We start from the raw sequence: 15,025 nt of genomic DNA, 5'->3' as shown, positions 1-15,025 counted from the left end.
GCTGTGCCGGAGCCTGTGCCGGACCCCGGGGCTGGCGGGAGCTGGTGGTGGTGGGGGCCACGGCTCGGCCTCCCCCCTGGCCGGGAATGTGCCGCGCTCAGCACAGCTGGGCCTCGCGCCTCCCCCGAGCGGCACCAGCAGCGAACCTGGGCGTCCAGGCTGCTGGAGACCCCCACCAGTACCCCACGGGGACCCCGGCATCCCCCTGCCACTCCGCCCCAGCCACTGCCCTGACGCCCCCCACTCACCGCAGCCACCAGCGGGAGGGTCCCCACGTCCCACCGGGTCCCCGTCCCTGTCCTGTCCCCAATCCCGGCCTTTTAGAAAAGCCACAGGCGGAACAAACAGGGATTTAGGGTCTGGGTGAGCTCAGCAGATTCCCCCTCACCCACAGTGGTGGGGGTGGGGGGGCTGAACCCCCTCTCAGGGCTTCCCCTCCCCCAGCACCGACGGCCGGTGCCCCCCTCGTGCCCCACGGCGAGGCCGGGTTTGTGCCAGGTCTGTGTTTATTCGCGGTTTCTCTCCACACACGAAGCAGTGGCAGGTGCAGACGGGGCCTGGCGGGGGGCACGGTGGGGTGGGGGGGCCCGGGGCGGGGGGCCCAAGGGCCGGATAGAGCTGAGTGAGGGCGATTAAAACCAAACTCAGTGAAATCCCACGTTGAAGGGTGGGATGAGGGTCCGCACAGGGAACAGCCCTGGCCCGGGGGTGGCTGAACCTGGCCCTGCACCCCAGGGTGGGGGGGGGGGTGCATGGGAGCTGCCCCCCACCAGCCCGGCCACCTCAGCCTCGGGGCGCAGGGTACAGTGTGGGGGGAGCCCTGGGCTCTCCCCACCCCAGGAAAGGGCAGTGTGGGGCTGCCCCACAGCTGGAGGTTATTGCTGGATGCTGCTGGTGAGTGGGGGTCCCGCTCTGGCTGTCCCCGCCAGCCCTGGGTAGGGGCGGGGCACAGCGTGGCAGGAGAGGAAGACGAGGGTGGGGGGGGAGTGGTGGTGCCAGGAGGGGCTGAACCCCCCCCCCCCTCCCTCACCACCCCCTCAGGGGCCCTGCGGGAGGACCAGGGCTTGCAGGATGTCCGAGAGAGAGACGATGCCCTTGACCACGTCGCTCTCGTCCACCACCACCAGCCGGTGAACCTGGGGGGTGGGGGGGACGGACAGGACAGGTTGAGGCCAGCGCAGGGACCCCGTCCCCCCCCACTCCTTGCCTGGCATCGGAGGACGGTTACCTCGGCCTCGACCAGGCGGTTGATGATGGTTTCCAGCGTCTCGTGCTTGTAACACTTGAGGACGCCCTCGAAGTAGTGGGAGCGGTGCTGCAGCGCCCGCGTCACCGTCACGTCCAGGTTGTTGTAGGTTTTCTCAGCCGCCAGGTTCTGGGAGCAAGAAGAAGCGTTGGGGACGCAGCCAGGCCCTGTGGGACCCCCCCTTCCCCACCCCCAGCACCCCCCCAGCCCCCTCCCCACCCCCCCAAATACTCACAATAACATCGAATTTAGAGTAGATGTCCACCACCCGCCCTAAGGAAGGAAGGGAAGGGCTGTGAGGCGTCCGTGGTGCCGGGTTTCCGTACGCCCTGGCTACACGGAAGCAGCGGCGGGGGGGACATGGGGGATGCGGACCCCAAGCTGGCGGTTTGGGGACCACCGGCGCACGCCGCGCCCCATCCTTACCCGAATCATCGACAACCGGCAGCGCGGACACGCGGTGCTGCACGAAGATGCCCAGCGCCACATAGATGGGGGTGCTGGTCCGCACCACGGCGATGTTGCTGTAGGTGCCGATGCGGAGCTCCTCCAGCGTCTTGGCCATGAACTCGGGTTTTGGGACCTCTGCTATCTGCAGGGGACGGGGAGGGGGACAGTGCTGACGCTGGCTCGGCCTGGAGCGCCCCAGGCCCCGCGGTGCTGCCGGCTCCGGGTTGCAGGGGGGCCTGGGCCGCGGTCCTAGGAGTGAAAGCAGAGAGCGCTGGGTGCGCAGCGGGGTGCGGGGGAACCCCGGGGAGGAGGCGGCGGAGACGGGCTGCGGGGTCCACGAGGGGTCCTGAGGGGTCGTGCGTGTCCCCCCCCCCACACACTCAGCACCGCCGCGGTGCCCGGCGTGGCCCCCCCGCCGCCGCGGGGGAAGGGACGGGACTTACAAAGAGTTTGAGGAATTTGAGGATGCGTTTGTGGGTGAGGATGTAGAGGGTGTTCCCCGAGTCGGGGTCAATGACGGGTAAACGGTGGATCTTGTTCCGGATCAGGGAGGAAACGGCGTCGAAGAGGCTGCGGGGCAGAAGGGGAAGGGGGGAATCAGGGCAGGGCTCACAGCCGGGGGTGCTGCCCCCCGCCTCCCCACAGCGCGGGGGTACCTGGCGTTGGGGGAGATGCAGACCAGCGGCTTGAAGGAGTCTTGGAGGTAAACCTCTGTGGGGAGAGGAGACGCTGAGGGGGCCGGTGGGGCGCGGGGCTGTGGGGCGGGGGGCACGCCGGCACCGATCCTTCTCACCTCTCCACGTCTCTATTTTGTGCTCCTCCAGCTCGTAAATCTGCACCTGGGTGCAAGGAGGGAAACCAGGATCAGCCGGGGCTGGACACGGGGTCCCCGAGGGGACGAGCCCCCGCGCAGCTCCCCCGGTTCTTACCATGGGCGATTTGTAGTAGCGGTGCAGGATGTTGATGAAGTCGGTGATGGTCAGCATGCCTGGGGGGGTGGTCTGGGTGAGTGGGGTCCCACCGGCCCCCCCTGGGACCCCCCCCCCCCCTCCGGGACCCCCCTGTCCCGCTCGCTCACCCACAAAACTTTGCTTCTTGCTGTCCCACAGCGGGGCGGCCCGCACGCCGTTGGTGACCAGCGCGAAGAAAGCCTTCTTCACCTGCGGCCGGGGATGCGGGGGTGTCACGGGAGGGACAGGGCACCCCACTTAGGAGTAGGGACCCCCCCCCCCCCGCCCACCCCCATCCCTCTGCCCCAGTTTGAAAAACCTTTACAGGGTGGGTGAACAGCCCTAAGACCGTTCTCCAGCCCCAAAGCTGCCTCCTGGTCCCAGTTAAGCCCCCAGGCTCCAGCCCGGTCCCCACCCTGCGCCCCTCCCCCGCAGCCCCAAAGCTGCACACACCCCCCCCCCCCCCCCAGCCCACCTGCAGGGAGGTGTCGAAAACGACCAGTTTGGAGCTGGTGGGGATCAGATCGTAGCAGCGATGGGACTTCATGAAGGTGGTGTACGCGCCGTGGTGGGGCTCCCCTGGGGACGGGCAGCGTGAGGGGCCTGACAGCAGCAAGGAGACACCCCAAACCCCAGGACACCCCAGCCCAGGGCTCCAGGGCACCCCAAACCCTGAGTCACCAAACCCAAGAGCTCCAGGGCACCCTAAATCCCGGGACACTCCACCCCAGGGCACCCCAAACCCCAGAACACCCCAAGCCCCGGGACACCCCACCGCAGGGCTCCGGGGCACCCCAAACTTCAGGACACCAAACCCCAGGGCTCCGGGGCACCCCCAAACCCCGAGACATCCCACTCCAGGGCTCCGGGACACCCCCAAACCCCGGGACATCCCACCCCAGGGCTCCGAGTCCCCCTTCAGATCTTGGGACACCCCGCGCCCCAGGACCGGGACCCCCAAGGACGCGGCCCCTCACGGGCCCGGTACCACCCAGGCGCTCCCGGTGTCACCTTCGAGGCCGGGGGGGCTCAGCTCCGCCGGGCTCTCCGCGGCCGAGCCGGGGCCGGGGCCGGGGCCGGGGCCGGGATCCTGCGGGCAGCCATGGGTCGGGTCGGGTCGGTCGGGTCGGGTCGGGTCGGGTCGGGTCGGGTCGGGCCGCACCCCCGGCCCCGGTCCGCCCCCCGCCCCGTCCCCGGTCCGCCCCGGTCCCCCCCCCCCCCCCACCTCGTCCCCACCCCCACCTCCATGGCCGCCGGTCCGTCCCGCCGCTGCCGCCCGACTTCCGCCCGGCGCCCGGCGCCCACTTCCGCCAGCACCTCCCACGTGACCGGAAGCGCGCGGCTCGCGTCACTCGTGACCGCGGGGCGACCTTTCCCCTCCCGCTGGGTCACGACGGATGGTGGTGGGGGGGGGGGGATACACGACACACACGACACGGACACGACATGGGGTCCCCGGCATGCGGGGGGGGGGGGGAGGGCAGGACACACCTGAGGGTCCCCTGGGGGAGGAACCACGGCGGGGACCCCACCCCGGGTGGGGGGGGAATGGAGGGTCCCCCCGGAGGGAGCGGGGGGAGACGACACACGGTGCGGGGGGGGGGACATGGACCCCAGTGCCCGGCCAGGACCCGACTGTCCTCGGTTAAACGCACTGGGAGGGGCGGCCCCCCCCTCCTCCCGGCCCCCCCCCCCCCCAACACCCCCAGGAGAGGCAGGTCCCCCCCCCCCGGCCCCCCCAGGGAGAGGCAGGCCGCCTGGCTTCTCACGCGCTTTATTTTAAAATAACATCCAGTGGTTTCGGTATTGGTAAAAACGGGATTTCTACACGCCCCGGCTATGTACAGCTCTGAAAGTTAAATTTCTCGTATATTTTCTGTTAAAACTTTCTCATCCCCCACCCCCACTCTCACTTTTTTATCTGTCTTTTTTTTTTTTTTTCCCCCCCCTCCTTTTCTTTTTTTTTTTTTTTTTTTTTCTTCATTTTAAACATTTTAACCTTAAACCTTTTTGCAGCTTTGACGAGTTGCGGAAGCAGCTTTTAAAGATCGCCCTGGCCCTGCCCGGCCCCACCCCCCACCCCCCCACACACACTGCGCCATCCCTGCCACGCTGGAGGGGGGGGGGGGGCACCAGGGGAGGAGGGGGGGGGAGGCCCGACCCCTTTCAGCCCCCCACGACCCCAGGGACAGGAGGGTGTGTCCCCCCCGCGCCGTGCGTTTGTGCGTTAAGAGTTCCCAGTGGGGCCCCCCCAGGATGGGGGGGAGGGGGGAAGCAGGCGGTGACCCCCGGGGGGGGTTGGGGGGGGGCCCCCCGCAGCCGGTGCGGGGGGGCAGGGGGGGCCCCCGTGTGTAATGCCCACTCGCTGCTTCACTCTCCAAGGGCCCCCCCCCCCACACTCCTCGCCTGGCAGGAGGCTCCAGACCGGGGTGTTGTGTGTGTCCCCCCCCCTCACCCCGGAGATTGGGTTTAAAAATGTCGCGGCCCCCCCTTTGCCCCTGCACCCCAAATCTCAGCCCAGCAGAGCACAAAGAGCCCCCCTCCCCCCCCGTCTAGTATATACAATATAAGGTATAAATAGATAAATAACCTTCCCCCCCCCCAGCCCATGCTGACGGCGGCCAGTGGGTGCTGTGGGTGCTGTGGGTGAGTGGGGGGGGGTGCCCACCCGTCCCTCCCAGCACTGGGAGAGCAGGTCCAGCACCCCACCCCCCCGCTCCCCCAGTCCCACCTCACACCTTGGCACATCGCACGGCTGGGACCTCCTGGGGTGGGGGGGGGATGAGGGCAGGGGACCCCCCTCTGCCCCCCCACCACCACCTTGGGGACCCCAGTGAGGGGCCATCTGCAGCCACATCCAGAGGAGGGGGACGGGGAGAGGGGGGACACATCCCCTGGAGCCCACAGGAGAGGAGAAAGATTCTCTTCCCCATCTCTCCCCCCCTGCTGGCATCCAGCTCCTGGTGGGGCAGGAGGCTCTGCCCAGATGGGTGGCGGGGGGGCTCACATTTAAAAACAACCGAAAAAAAAAAAACCAAAACAAAACAACAAAAAAACCTAAAAAAAAAAATTAAAAAAACTCAAAAAAAAAAAAAATCTAACACTTAAAATGAGGTAGGTTTGGGTGCAGAAGCTCCTTGTGTCTGTCGGGGGGGGCCCTCGCCGCCGCGCTCCGGGGGTCTCGTCCACACGCACAAACAAAAAGAGATCGAAGGAACCGAGCGAGCTCTGGCCGCCGCGGTGCGACGGGGCAGAGCCCGGATTGTCGAGCTCAAAGGAGTCTGTGTTACCTTGGTAATTAGCGAGCAAATATTATTAGTTTTGTTTCTAGAAAAAAAAAAAAAAAATTAAAAAAAAAAAAATTAAAAAAAAAAATTAAATCCAGGCCGGTTCCAAACTCGCTCCGGCTCCGCTGGGACCGCTCTGCTCCTCCGTGGCTCCCCCACGAGGGAGGCAGGCGGTGGGTGGTGGCGAGGGGGGGTCTTGCCGGGCGTGTCCCCCCCCCTGCCTTTTCCTCGCAGGACGAAGCAAAGAAAACCCTGAGTTGCCAGTTTGTCCGTCCGTCCGTCCCGCTCGGGCAGGGCTGGTGGTTCTGTGGCGGCCGCCCTCCCCGCCGCAGCCTCCTCCGTGGCCCGGCGGCCCTGGCACCCCGCGGCCCCGGGGGGGGGGCTCGGCGAGGTCTCCGAGGTGGGGGCCGTGGCCCCCAGCCCCTTTTTTTCCCAGCTAGTTCATCCACTTTCGGCAGTTCCAGGCTCCACAGTGGCAGGGGATCTTGTGCTGATCGTCCTCAAAGTCGAACTGGTAGTCGTAGGTGAGCTGTGTGGGGGGAGTGGGGAGTCACCCACGGTGCAAAGCCCGGCCCTGGGCACCCCCCCCGCCCCACTGCGCCCCCCCCCATCTGACCTCCTCCCCCTTGGGGATGCGCCGGCTGGAGATGATGATGATCTTGTCCTCCTTGTCGAAGGTCACGACTTCAGCCACGCAGTTCGGGGCACACGAGTGGTTGATGTACCTGGGGGTGGGGGGGGGGGGGGAGGAAAACAGAGAGGGAGGGTGTCAGCACTGAGCTGGCGGGGTGGGTGGGTGTCCCAGCACCCCAAATCCCACCCCCCTGCGCTCACCTGGCCGGGCCCCCCGTCAGCGTGGCGTCAATGACGTGCTCGTTGTTGATGCGGAACATGTAGATGCCACGGTTCTGGGGTGGGGGGGAAGAGGGTGTCAGCGGCTGCACCGAGCCCCCCCAACTCCCCACCCGAGCCCCCCAACACCCCACCTGCTCCTCGTAGATCTTCTCCCGGCGGTTGGCCACCTCGTTGCGGATGATGGTGCCGATGTACTCGATGACCATGGTGTGCTTCTCGATGTCCTTGGCTGCGTAGAGCCCCAGCCCCTGGATGCGGGACCGCGCCAGGTACACGTTGTTTTTCCACTCCGTTTTCAGGCGCCGGTACTGGGAGGACTTGGAGTGCACGAACTGTTTGCTGTAGGGCGTGTTGGTCTCGCCCGTGAACGTGCTCTGGTAGGCTTTGGACATGCTTGTGCTGTTGAGGGTGTGGGGCCTGCCGGGGTGGGGTTGGGAAAGCGAGAGGCGGGGGGAAGGGGGGTGAGAAATGAGGGATCCCCAAGGCTCCCAAGCTCTCCCAGTGGATCCCAGCCCCGCTTACCGCTTGTAGTGGGTGAGGATCTTGGGCTCGGAGCGGGCGCAGCCGGTGGGGTTGATCATCAGCGGCAGTTCCATCAGGGGATGGCGCCCGTAGCGGAACAGGTAGTTCTGGCAGCTCTCGACGCCGGGCAGCTGCGGAGGAGGGACACACACACACACACACACACACACACACACACACACACACACACACACCCCGTGGGTCGAGCGGCAGCACCACGGCTGCCCCAGCCCCACCAGCATGGCCACCGGGTCCCTTCCCAGCGGGGGTGAACCCCGGGACTTACCGACTCGGCGATGCGCAGCACGGCGTGCACCGTGAGGCCGAAGAGCTCTTCGCCCTTCAGGTACTCGGGGAAGAGTCGCAGCATGTCGGCTTCCTTCCTCATCATCGCCACCGGCTCGATGATCCGGTTCCAGACGGCTGCCGAGGGGAGGGAGGGATGGAGAAGGTGGGGACTCCGCTGCAAGCTGCGCCCCCACCCCCCAGTGCGAGCCACCCCGCGACCTCCCAGCGCTTCAACCTCCCCGCGCTCAGCCGTCAGCGGGACCAGGGGGGATAAAAGAAGGCAGCGATCCGGCGCCCGCAGCTCCCCCGCCTGCGCCTCTCACCTTGCGGCGAGGAGTCGGAGAAAACCAGATCCTCCAGGCCCTGCTCGATGACTTGCACGACGAACTCGGGGCGGCCGTTGTTCTCGCAGATGGTGCAGCGGTAGCAGCAGCGGCGGTTGTTGGTCCGGAGGCTCCAGTAGATGCGCGTGGCCTCGTAGCCCACGGGGTAGAGGGCCGTGACGCTGTGGAAATCGGCCATCTGATGCGGCAGGAGCTGCCCGATGGCGTGGAAGACCAGCCCGCCCACGCGGAACATGTGGAGCCGCTCGCCGCGCTGGATGATGCTGGCGATCTGCTTCACCTCGTCCCGCTCGATGTAGACGCGCCGGAAGACGGTGAAGCTGCTCAGCTCCTGCTCGCAGGGGCCCTTCAGCTTGTGCAAGGGGCACAGCATGGTCTTGTCCTTGAAGAACATGCACTTGGCGCGGATGGCGCAGGCGAAGTGGTAGACGCTGGGGCAGCGGATGCGGTTGCAGCTGTTGGTGGCGCCGGTTTTCTGGCACAGGGAGCATTTGGTGAGCAGCCCGCGGTGCAGGGCCACCTCCACGTTGATCAGGGCCCCCCCCTGCGTCTCGTAAACCTCCGTGGACCACAGGGCGCAGTTCAGGTGGACCCAGAGGTCGAGGTCGAGGTTAAGCAAGCGGGCCGGCCCGTCCGTGGCCCCGTCGCCCTCCTCGTGGCAGAAGCAGCACTTGCGCAGGTCCCGCGGCACCTTTTCAGGGCGCAGGGTGGTGCCCAGCTTGTCGATGAACTCCGCGATCTCCTTGTCACCGTCCCGCTTGGCCCCCCCTTTCTGGATGGTGACGAGGAAGCGCAGCCGTTTCCACCGCACCCCCTTCCACTTCTTCAGCCGGGGCCGTGCTTCGTCCCCGTCCTCCGGCGGCCGCGAGCGCGGCTTGAAGCGGGGAGGCGAGTGGGGGGCCGCGGCCTCATCCTCCTGGGGGGCTGGCGAGGGGGCCGGCGGGAGGGGCGAGGGGGGGGCCGGGGCTGCCTCGTGGGCTGCCTCGGGGTCGGGGACCCTGGCAGCCTCGGTGGGGCTGGACGGGGAGGGGACAGAGGGAGACAGCGGGGGGGAGGGCTCCTGGGGCATGGCAGAGAGCTGCCGCACGTCCAGGTTGGAGACGTTGTTGACGTAGCAGTGGTGCAGGGTCTTCTCGGGCGCGGGGCTCTCCTGCAGCACGGGGAGGGGGGTGCGGGTCAGAGCATCCCAGGGATGGGGACCCCCAACCTCCCTGCACATCACAGTGAGGGGTCTTTAGCCCTGCCGGGGACCCCACAGTACCCCACCACGCTCCCAGCCCTGCAAGGATCTCCCTGACCCCTTCCACGCGGTCCTGGGGGACTCGGCACCACTCCACAGGAGGACCTGGCCCCTCAGCAAACACCCCCTGCACCACCCTCTGATCACGGGGGGACTTCAGGGACGCCGACACACCTCTCTATGGCCCCCTCCTGCACCCCCACACAGGCACAGCCTTACAGGTGTCTCCACACCCCTCTCTTCCCCCGGGTCACAGCACCGGGGGGATCCCCACACCCCGCTGACCTGTCTGAGCAGCGTCAGGAGGTCCAGCTCGCCCTTGAGGCTGTAGCCCGGCAGCACCGCGTCGAACTGCTTCAGCCACTCGGAGCTGCTGTCTGGCACCTTCCCGGCCAGCGCCGCCTTCTCCTTCCCACCAAGCACCCCTGCCAGAGACAGAGATGTCACAGGGTGTCCGGCCTGGGGACACACACAGGGAACCCATGGGGACGAGGCAGACACTCACCAGCCATGTCTGTCTCCACCTTCTTGGCTTCGACTACAGCCGCTCGCACGGGGCCATCCGGGAACAGCACCTCGTAGGAGCTGGGGATCTTCACGCTCAGCAGCTCGGCCATGGCCACCATCACCCCGTTGAGGTTCTGGGCAAGAAGAGGATGGGATTGGGTCCGGGGCCCCAGATGTCAACCTGTGGGGTCACCTCCGGGACCCCAAGGGTGTCTCCTCCCCCCGTCCTCTCGCTCACCTTAGCGGCCGCTGCCGACACCGTCAGCATGACAGAGACCTCGCTGCTCTTGCCCTTCTCCCACGGGGTGCCTGGGCCTGCCACCCCCACCTTCCCGAAGGGGACTCCGAAGGGTTCCGCAGCCTCGTAGGGCTTCGTGTCAGGGAACACTGGTGTGGGGAGAGAGTGGGGGTCAGAGCCACGCAGACCCAGCTCCACTGACAGCCACCTGTGAGCCCACCCAGCCGCTCCGGACCCCTACAGAACCGCAGCTGGGGTAACCCATCACCTTGGGTGGGACAGTGACTGGGGGATGGTGACAGAGCACCCAGCACTGATAGGGAATCCTTGGGGGGGGTCCCCCAGGAACAGGCCAGCCCCAATACACGGGGCCATACTCAAGGCACTGCTGCCCAGGTGCAGTACACCCCACGGACCCCTTCCCCTATCCCCCTGACTCCACACACCCAGGACCCTCCTCCAGCCCCCTCCATATACCACACAGACCCCTTCCTGCCAGATCTCTGTCCCCTGCTGACCCCCTCCCTGGTTTTCACCCCCCATGGACCCCCTCCTGCCTGATCTACGTCCCCCACTGACCCCCCCCCAGCCCAGCCCAGCCTACCTGGGATACTGGCCCTGGGGATGATGGGGATGATGGGGGACAGCACGCGCTCCTCCAGCTCCGGCTTGGCCTCGCTGAGCAGGGGGAAGCGGAGCAGCTCCTCGCCTAGGACGCTCTCGGGGGACGAGGCAGGGACGATGCTGTCGGGGGAGTCGCTCTCGTCATCGCTCTCCATCCTGTGGGGAAGGAGGTGTCACGGGCCGCAGGGGCAGATGTCACCCGTGGGGGTGTCACCACGGCTGGCGGCTCACCTGACATCCTCAGTCTGGTTGTGCGGAGGGGTGGGCAGAGCTGCCAGCAGGTCCAGGCTCTTCACCTCCACAGCCGGTGCATCTGCGTGGGGAAGGGATGGGTGTCACAGGGTGGGAGGGGGGTGACACGTGGTGGCAAGGGACTCTGTGCCACCCCCGCACCAGCCATGCTCACCTTTCTGGCCGTGGGGCTCGCGGGCCGGGTCGGCATCCTTGGGCTGCTCACCCAGCTCCTCCGGGGCCGTGACGCCGTTCACCATCTTCTGCTGCACGGAGGGGGGTGGCGTGGGGGGCAGCGAGGAGGGCGGCGTGGGCGGGTTGCTGAGGTTGTTCTAGGTGTGTGGGGGGGGAAAACAGTGGGGTGAGCACTGGGCCACCCCTGGATGGGTGGGGGGCAAGGGTGCAACCCCGCTTCACCTTGGTGAGCAGCTGGGAGTAATAATCGGGCACGCTGTCGAGCACGGCGCTGCCGAAGGCGCCCCGCAGCTGGTTCTTCCCGTTGATGGGGCTGCTGCCGAAGGGCGCGAAGAGGCCGAAGTTGGCCGTGATGGTCGGCTCCGTCAGCGGCAGCAGCGACAGCTCCTGGGGGCAGAGTGGTGAGGAGGGGACGGAAAGCAGCCCCCCACCCCGCCGTGCCCCCGGCCCGCCACCGTACCTGCTTCAGCTGCTTCATGAGGGCTTCGCCAGGGCGCAGCCCCTCGTCCTTCCGCAGCTTTTTGCGGGAAGCCGGGACCCGCTCGTTACCCTTCTGCACTCGCTTGGGTTTGGTGGCCGCTGGCTTCCTGGCGATGGAGGGGTCCTGGGGAGGGAGAGGAGAGCGGGAGCCGTGTCGAGCACAGCCCCGCAGCCATCACCCCCCCCGTCCTCCGCCGCCCTGCTCACCTCCCGGCCCAGCAGCACTGGCTGCGGCCGCGGCTCCATCCCGGCGCCCCGGTTCTCCGTGTGCCCATTGAGCTCACCCGGGCTCTGCGCCGAGAGCTGCACGTTCTTGGCCCGCAGCAGCTTCTGCAGCAGGAGGTGCCCGGCCTCGGAGCGGCTGCCCTGTGCCAGCACACTGTTGGCTTGGCCGGCCCTGGGGTCCCTGTTGGCCTCTGGTTTTGCCGCCTCGTCTCCATCCAGCTCACACTGTGCTGCCGCCACGTCTTCCTTCGGCTCCTGCTTCACCAACACGTGGTGGGGCTCGCCTGCCGCGGGGGTCCCCTCCGGCACAGCCCCATTGATGTGGGTCTCGCCAGGGTCGGTTGGGTCTGCACCGAGTGCCTCAGGGTCCCAGGGGCCATGTGCCGGGTCGGGGACGGTGCCGCTCGGCGTGGGCGTCAACCCCTGCTCCGCAGGTGCCGTGGGGCTGGAGGCTGAGGCTGGGACCCCCGGCGACATCTTCTTTGGCTCTTGGGGGCTCTGCTCGGGGCTAGCCAGATGCTGGGGTGCACAACCCAGGGGCGAGGGGGCCGGTGGAGTGGGGAGCCGGACGAGGCCGGGCTGGGGACCGCGGGCAGCCAGGGCTGCCTGCACCAGCTCGGCCAGGGGCTGCTGAGGGGGGTTCCCCGGCAGCGCCCGCCCCGGCTCGGCGGCAAAGCCAGCTTGTGCCTCTGTCGGGGTGCCCGGCCGCGGCTGGAAGAGGGGCCCAAGCGGGCGAGGGGGCTGGCGGGCCGTGGGGGCCGGGGAGCCGTAGTCCGAGGCTTGGCCGGGGAAGGGGCCAGGGGGCCGGAGCGCCTGGCTCTGCTGCAGCAGGCTCTGCTGGTGCCGCTGCACCAGGAGGGCTTGGAGCTGCTGTTGCTGCTGCGGCGTCAGGTGCCGCAGCTGCGGGTTCTTGGCCAGGACGCCCTGGAGCTGTGCCCGGATCTGGCCCATCATCGGCCCCGGCACCTGACCCAGGAGCCCCGGGGGGAGCGCGGCCGGGGCCGGTGCCGACCCCGCTTTGTGCTGCCCGGGGCTCTGGAGCCGCGGGGGCTGCGGCTGGCCCTGCAACGAGCCAGACGGCCCCTTGCCCGGCTGCTCCGGGGTCCGCAGCGCCTGCGGCAGCACCAAACCCGGCGCCTGGCTCGTCCCGCAGCCCAACGGCGGTTCTGCCACCCCGCCGGTGTCCCCATGCTGCTGGGACAGCTCAGGACGGGCAGCCCCGGGGCTCTGCAGCGGCTGGGCGAGCAGGGTGCCTGGCTGCACGGGGGCTGCCCGCAGCGCCGACTGCGAGCCCAGGACGCCGGGCTGAGGGGAGGTCAAGAGGAGCTGCTGGCCCTGCCCCAACTCAGCCTGGTGCTTGGGGGCCGGGGGCTCCGGGCCGCCCAGCCCCGGGGGGTTGAGGGCTCCCTGCTGCTCCTGGGGCCCCCCGTGCAGCTGTGCCCCACTCTCACTCCCCTCGGCAGGCAGGGCGCTGCCGTCCACCCCTCCAGGCTGGTCCTTGGCAGCCAGGACCGCCGGGGCCGGCTGCATTCCCTGACTCAGGTGTAGCACGGAGGGGGCCTGGCCCACCGTCCCGTGCTGCGGAAAGTGCTGGATCGAGGGCTGCCCCTGGCCCAGCCCCAGGAGGCCCGGCTGAGCGGCTGCCGAGTTCTGCTGCGGCTGTTGCTGCTGCTGTTGCGGGGCCAGCAACGCCCGCGACTGTCCCAACTGCTGGGACAAGACGAGCCGGTGGCCCAGCATCCCCGGAGTCTGCGGCGCCAGTTGGGGCGAACCCAGGACCCGCTGTTGCTGGTGGGGGGGGGCCAGGAGGACCTGGCGCTGGGGCTGGGGGTGGCCTAGCACCGCTTGGTGCTGCAGCCCCGGTGTCTGCGCGTGGCCCAGCAAGCCAGGCTGTTGCTGGGGCGAGAGCTGCTGCACCAGCAAGCTTTGTTGGTTGCCCATCAGCCCCGGCTGCTTCGGCACCATCGGCTGCCCCACAGCGCCCGGCTGTGGGGCCGGGGGCGGCGGCGGCTGCCCCAGCAGGCTGGGCTGCCCCACCATAGCTGCCGGCTGCAGTGAGCCTTGGCCCATGGCGCCGGGCTGCTGCATCGACGTCTGCGCCATCACGCCGGGTTGTTGCATCGCGGGTTGTCCCAGGACGCCCGGCTGTTGCATGGATGCTTGTCCCATCACGCCCGGCTGCTGCAGCGACGCCTGTGCCATCACGCCCGGCTGCTGCAGGGAAGCTTGGCCCATGACACCCGGCTGCTGCATCGACGTCTGCGCCATGATGCCCTGGGGCTGCATCGAGGTCTGTCCCATCACGCCCGGCTGCTGCATCGAGGTCTGTCCCATCACGCCCGCTTGCTGCAGCGATGTCTGTCCCATCACGCCCTGTTGCTGCAGCGATGCCTGTCCCATCACGCCTGCTTGCTGCATGGACGCCTGTGCCATCACACCCTGTTGCTGCAGCGATGCTTGTGCCATGACACCCGCTTGCTGCAGCGACGCCTGTCCCATCACGCCCGGCTGCTGCAGTGACGCCTGTCCCAGCACGCCCGGCTGCTGCTGCTGCTGCAGCGACACTTGTCCCAGCATGTTCTGCTGCTGCAGCTTCTGAGCCAGCTGCATCCTCTGGAGCTGCCTCTCCTGCATCAGGCGGCTGTCAGCGGTCAGCCCCCGGAGCGCGGGGTTCCCGGCGAAGAAAGCGTTGGAGGTGCCGGGCACCGGGGCGTTCCCCACAGCTTGTTGCCCCATGAAGGACAAGCCAGGCTGCACGGCCATGGACACACCACCCTGGGGCAGGCGCAGCCCCCCGGGCTGCCCTGGTTGCTGGCCGAGGCCTTGGGTGCCCACCACGGCCCCCGCCGGCTGCTGCACGCCGTGCGCCGAGAGGAGCTGCCCGGGGAGCTTGGACATGAGCCGGGGGCTCTGCGAGGGGCTCAGGGCCATCACGGCCGAGGCCTGATGCTGGTGCTGCTGCTGCTTGTTGCGGTACTCAGCCATGAGGTTGGTGTGCTCCTTCTGCTGCTTGCGTACCTAACGGGAACAGCACAGCGTCAGCCCCGGGGACGGCACGGCGTCAGCCCCAGGGACGTCGCGCCCACCGGCACGCGGGGTCCTACCTGGTCCAGCTGCTTCTGGATTTTGCTCTGTTGTTCCGTCACCAGTTTCAGCTTCTCGGCGTCGGCCTCGGGGAATTCCCTCCCGGCTTTCTTGGCGGTGCGCTGCTTGGCGCAGAGGGCTTTGCGGGATTTGCGGTGCGCCCCGATTTGCTCCTCCAGCACCTTCAGCTGCATCTGCAGGAGCTGCTGCGTGTGGAAGAGCCACTCCTCGTACTGCCGCTGGTCGGCCTCGTCTGCGG

The 15,025-nt window shown here is 68.0% G+C and overlaps 2 protein-coding genes across 6 annotated transcripts in view; both read right to left on the bottom strand.

The window, feature by feature from the left end:
* Positions 1-488: 488 nt before the first annotated feature.
* Positions 489-3,923, bottom strand: PRKAG1 (protein kinase AMP-activated non-catalytic subunit gamma 1). 4 transcript variants are annotated; one of them, XM_042797176.1, is made up of 11 exons: positions 3,889-3,918; positions 3,122-3,225; positions 2,775-2,856; positions 2,626-2,684; positions 2,490-2,535; positions 2,353-2,407; positions 2,140-2,266; positions 1,673-1,838; positions 1,482-1,519; positions 1,229-1,375; positions 489-1,136 (listed from the first exon to the last, which is right to left on the bottom strand). In XM_042797176.1, exons 2-11 carry the CDS (start codon positions 3,191-3,193, stop codon positions 1,038-1,040), a joined length of 891 nt encoding a protein of 296 aa, XP_042653110.1. In that variant the 5' UTR covers positions 3,194-3,225; positions 3,889-3,918; the 3' UTR covers positions 489-1,037. The 4 variants fall into 4 exon arrangements, with proteins under 4 accessions (XP_042653110.1, XP_042653113.1, XP_042653112.1 ...); XM_042797179.1 differs by lacking the exon at positions 3,889-3,918 and adding an exon at positions 3,658-3,759; XM_042797178.1 differs by having other exon boundaries at positions 2,626-2,856; positions 3,889-3,923.
* A 481-nt stretch (positions 3,924-4,404) lies between these two features.
* The window catches only part of KMT2D (lysine methyltransferase 2D), a 32,327-nt gene continuing 21,706 nt past the window's right edge, over positions 4,405-15,025 (bottom strand). For both annotated transcript variants that reach the window (XM_042797174.1, XM_042797175.1), the window contains exons 46-62: positions 14,787-15,019; positions 11,665-14,700; positions 11,438-11,581; positions 11,200-11,364; positions 10,958-11,114; positions 10,783-10,864; positions 10,532-10,707; positions 9,928-10,076; positions 9,688-9,823; positions 9,468-9,607; positions 7,922-9,092; positions 7,597-7,733; positions 7,311-7,441; positions 6,920-7,205; positions 6,768-6,841; positions 6,550-6,658; positions 4,405-6,462 (exon numbers count right to left, since the gene is read on the bottom strand). In XM_042797174.1, the coding sequence (XP_042653108.1) occupies positions 6,370-6,462; positions 6,550-6,658; positions 6,768-6,841; positions 6,920-7,205; positions 7,311-7,441; positions 7,597-7,733; positions 7,922-9,092; positions 9,468-9,607; positions 9,688-9,823; positions 9,928-10,076; positions 10,532-10,707; positions 10,783-10,864; positions 10,958-11,114; positions 11,200-11,364; positions 11,438-11,581; positions 11,665-14,700; positions 14,787-15,019 (6,419 nt within the window). In that variant the 3' untranslated portion in view covers positions 4,405-6,369. The remainder of the gene's footprint in view (positions 6,463-6,549; positions 6,659-6,767; positions 6,842-6,919; positions 7,206-7,310; positions 7,442-7,596; positions 7,734-7,921; positions 9,093-9,467; positions 9,608-9,687; positions 9,824-9,927; positions 10,077-10,531; positions 10,708-10,782; positions 10,865-10,957; positions 11,115-11,199; positions 11,365-11,437; positions 11,582-11,664; positions 14,701-14,786; positions 15,020-15,025) is intronic.

This window comes from Tyto alba, unplaced genomic scaffold (assembly GCF_018691265.1).
Source record: "Tyto alba isolate M040663 unplaced genomic scaffold, T.alba_DEE_v4.0 Super-Scaffold_23, whole genome shotgun sequence".
In the NCBI taxonomy this organism is placed as follows: domain Eukaryota; kingdom Metazoa; phylum Chordata; class Aves; order Strigiformes; family Tytonidae; genus Tyto; species Tyto alba.
The sequence above is the reverse complement of the archived record's forward strand: the minus strand, read 5'-3'. Positions and strand labels throughout refer to the sequence as shown.

What these genes read in the sequence shown, in the direction of transcription:
- PRKAG1 (XM_042797178.1), bottom strand. Translation starts at nt 3,193, where the DNA reads ATGAAGTCCCATCGCTGCTACGATCTGATCCCCACCAGCTCCAAACTG. An exon ending in TTTTCGACACCTCCCTGCAG is followed by an intron (nt 2,857 to 3,121) that starts GTGGGCTGGGGG and finishes CCCCGGCCGCAG; the next exon opens with GTGAAGAAGGCTTTCTTCGC. An exon ending in CAAAATAGAGACGTGGAGAG is followed by an intron (nt 2,408 to 2,489) that starts GTGAGAAGGATC and finishes CTCTCCCCACAG; the next exon opens with AGGTTTACCTCCAAGACTCC.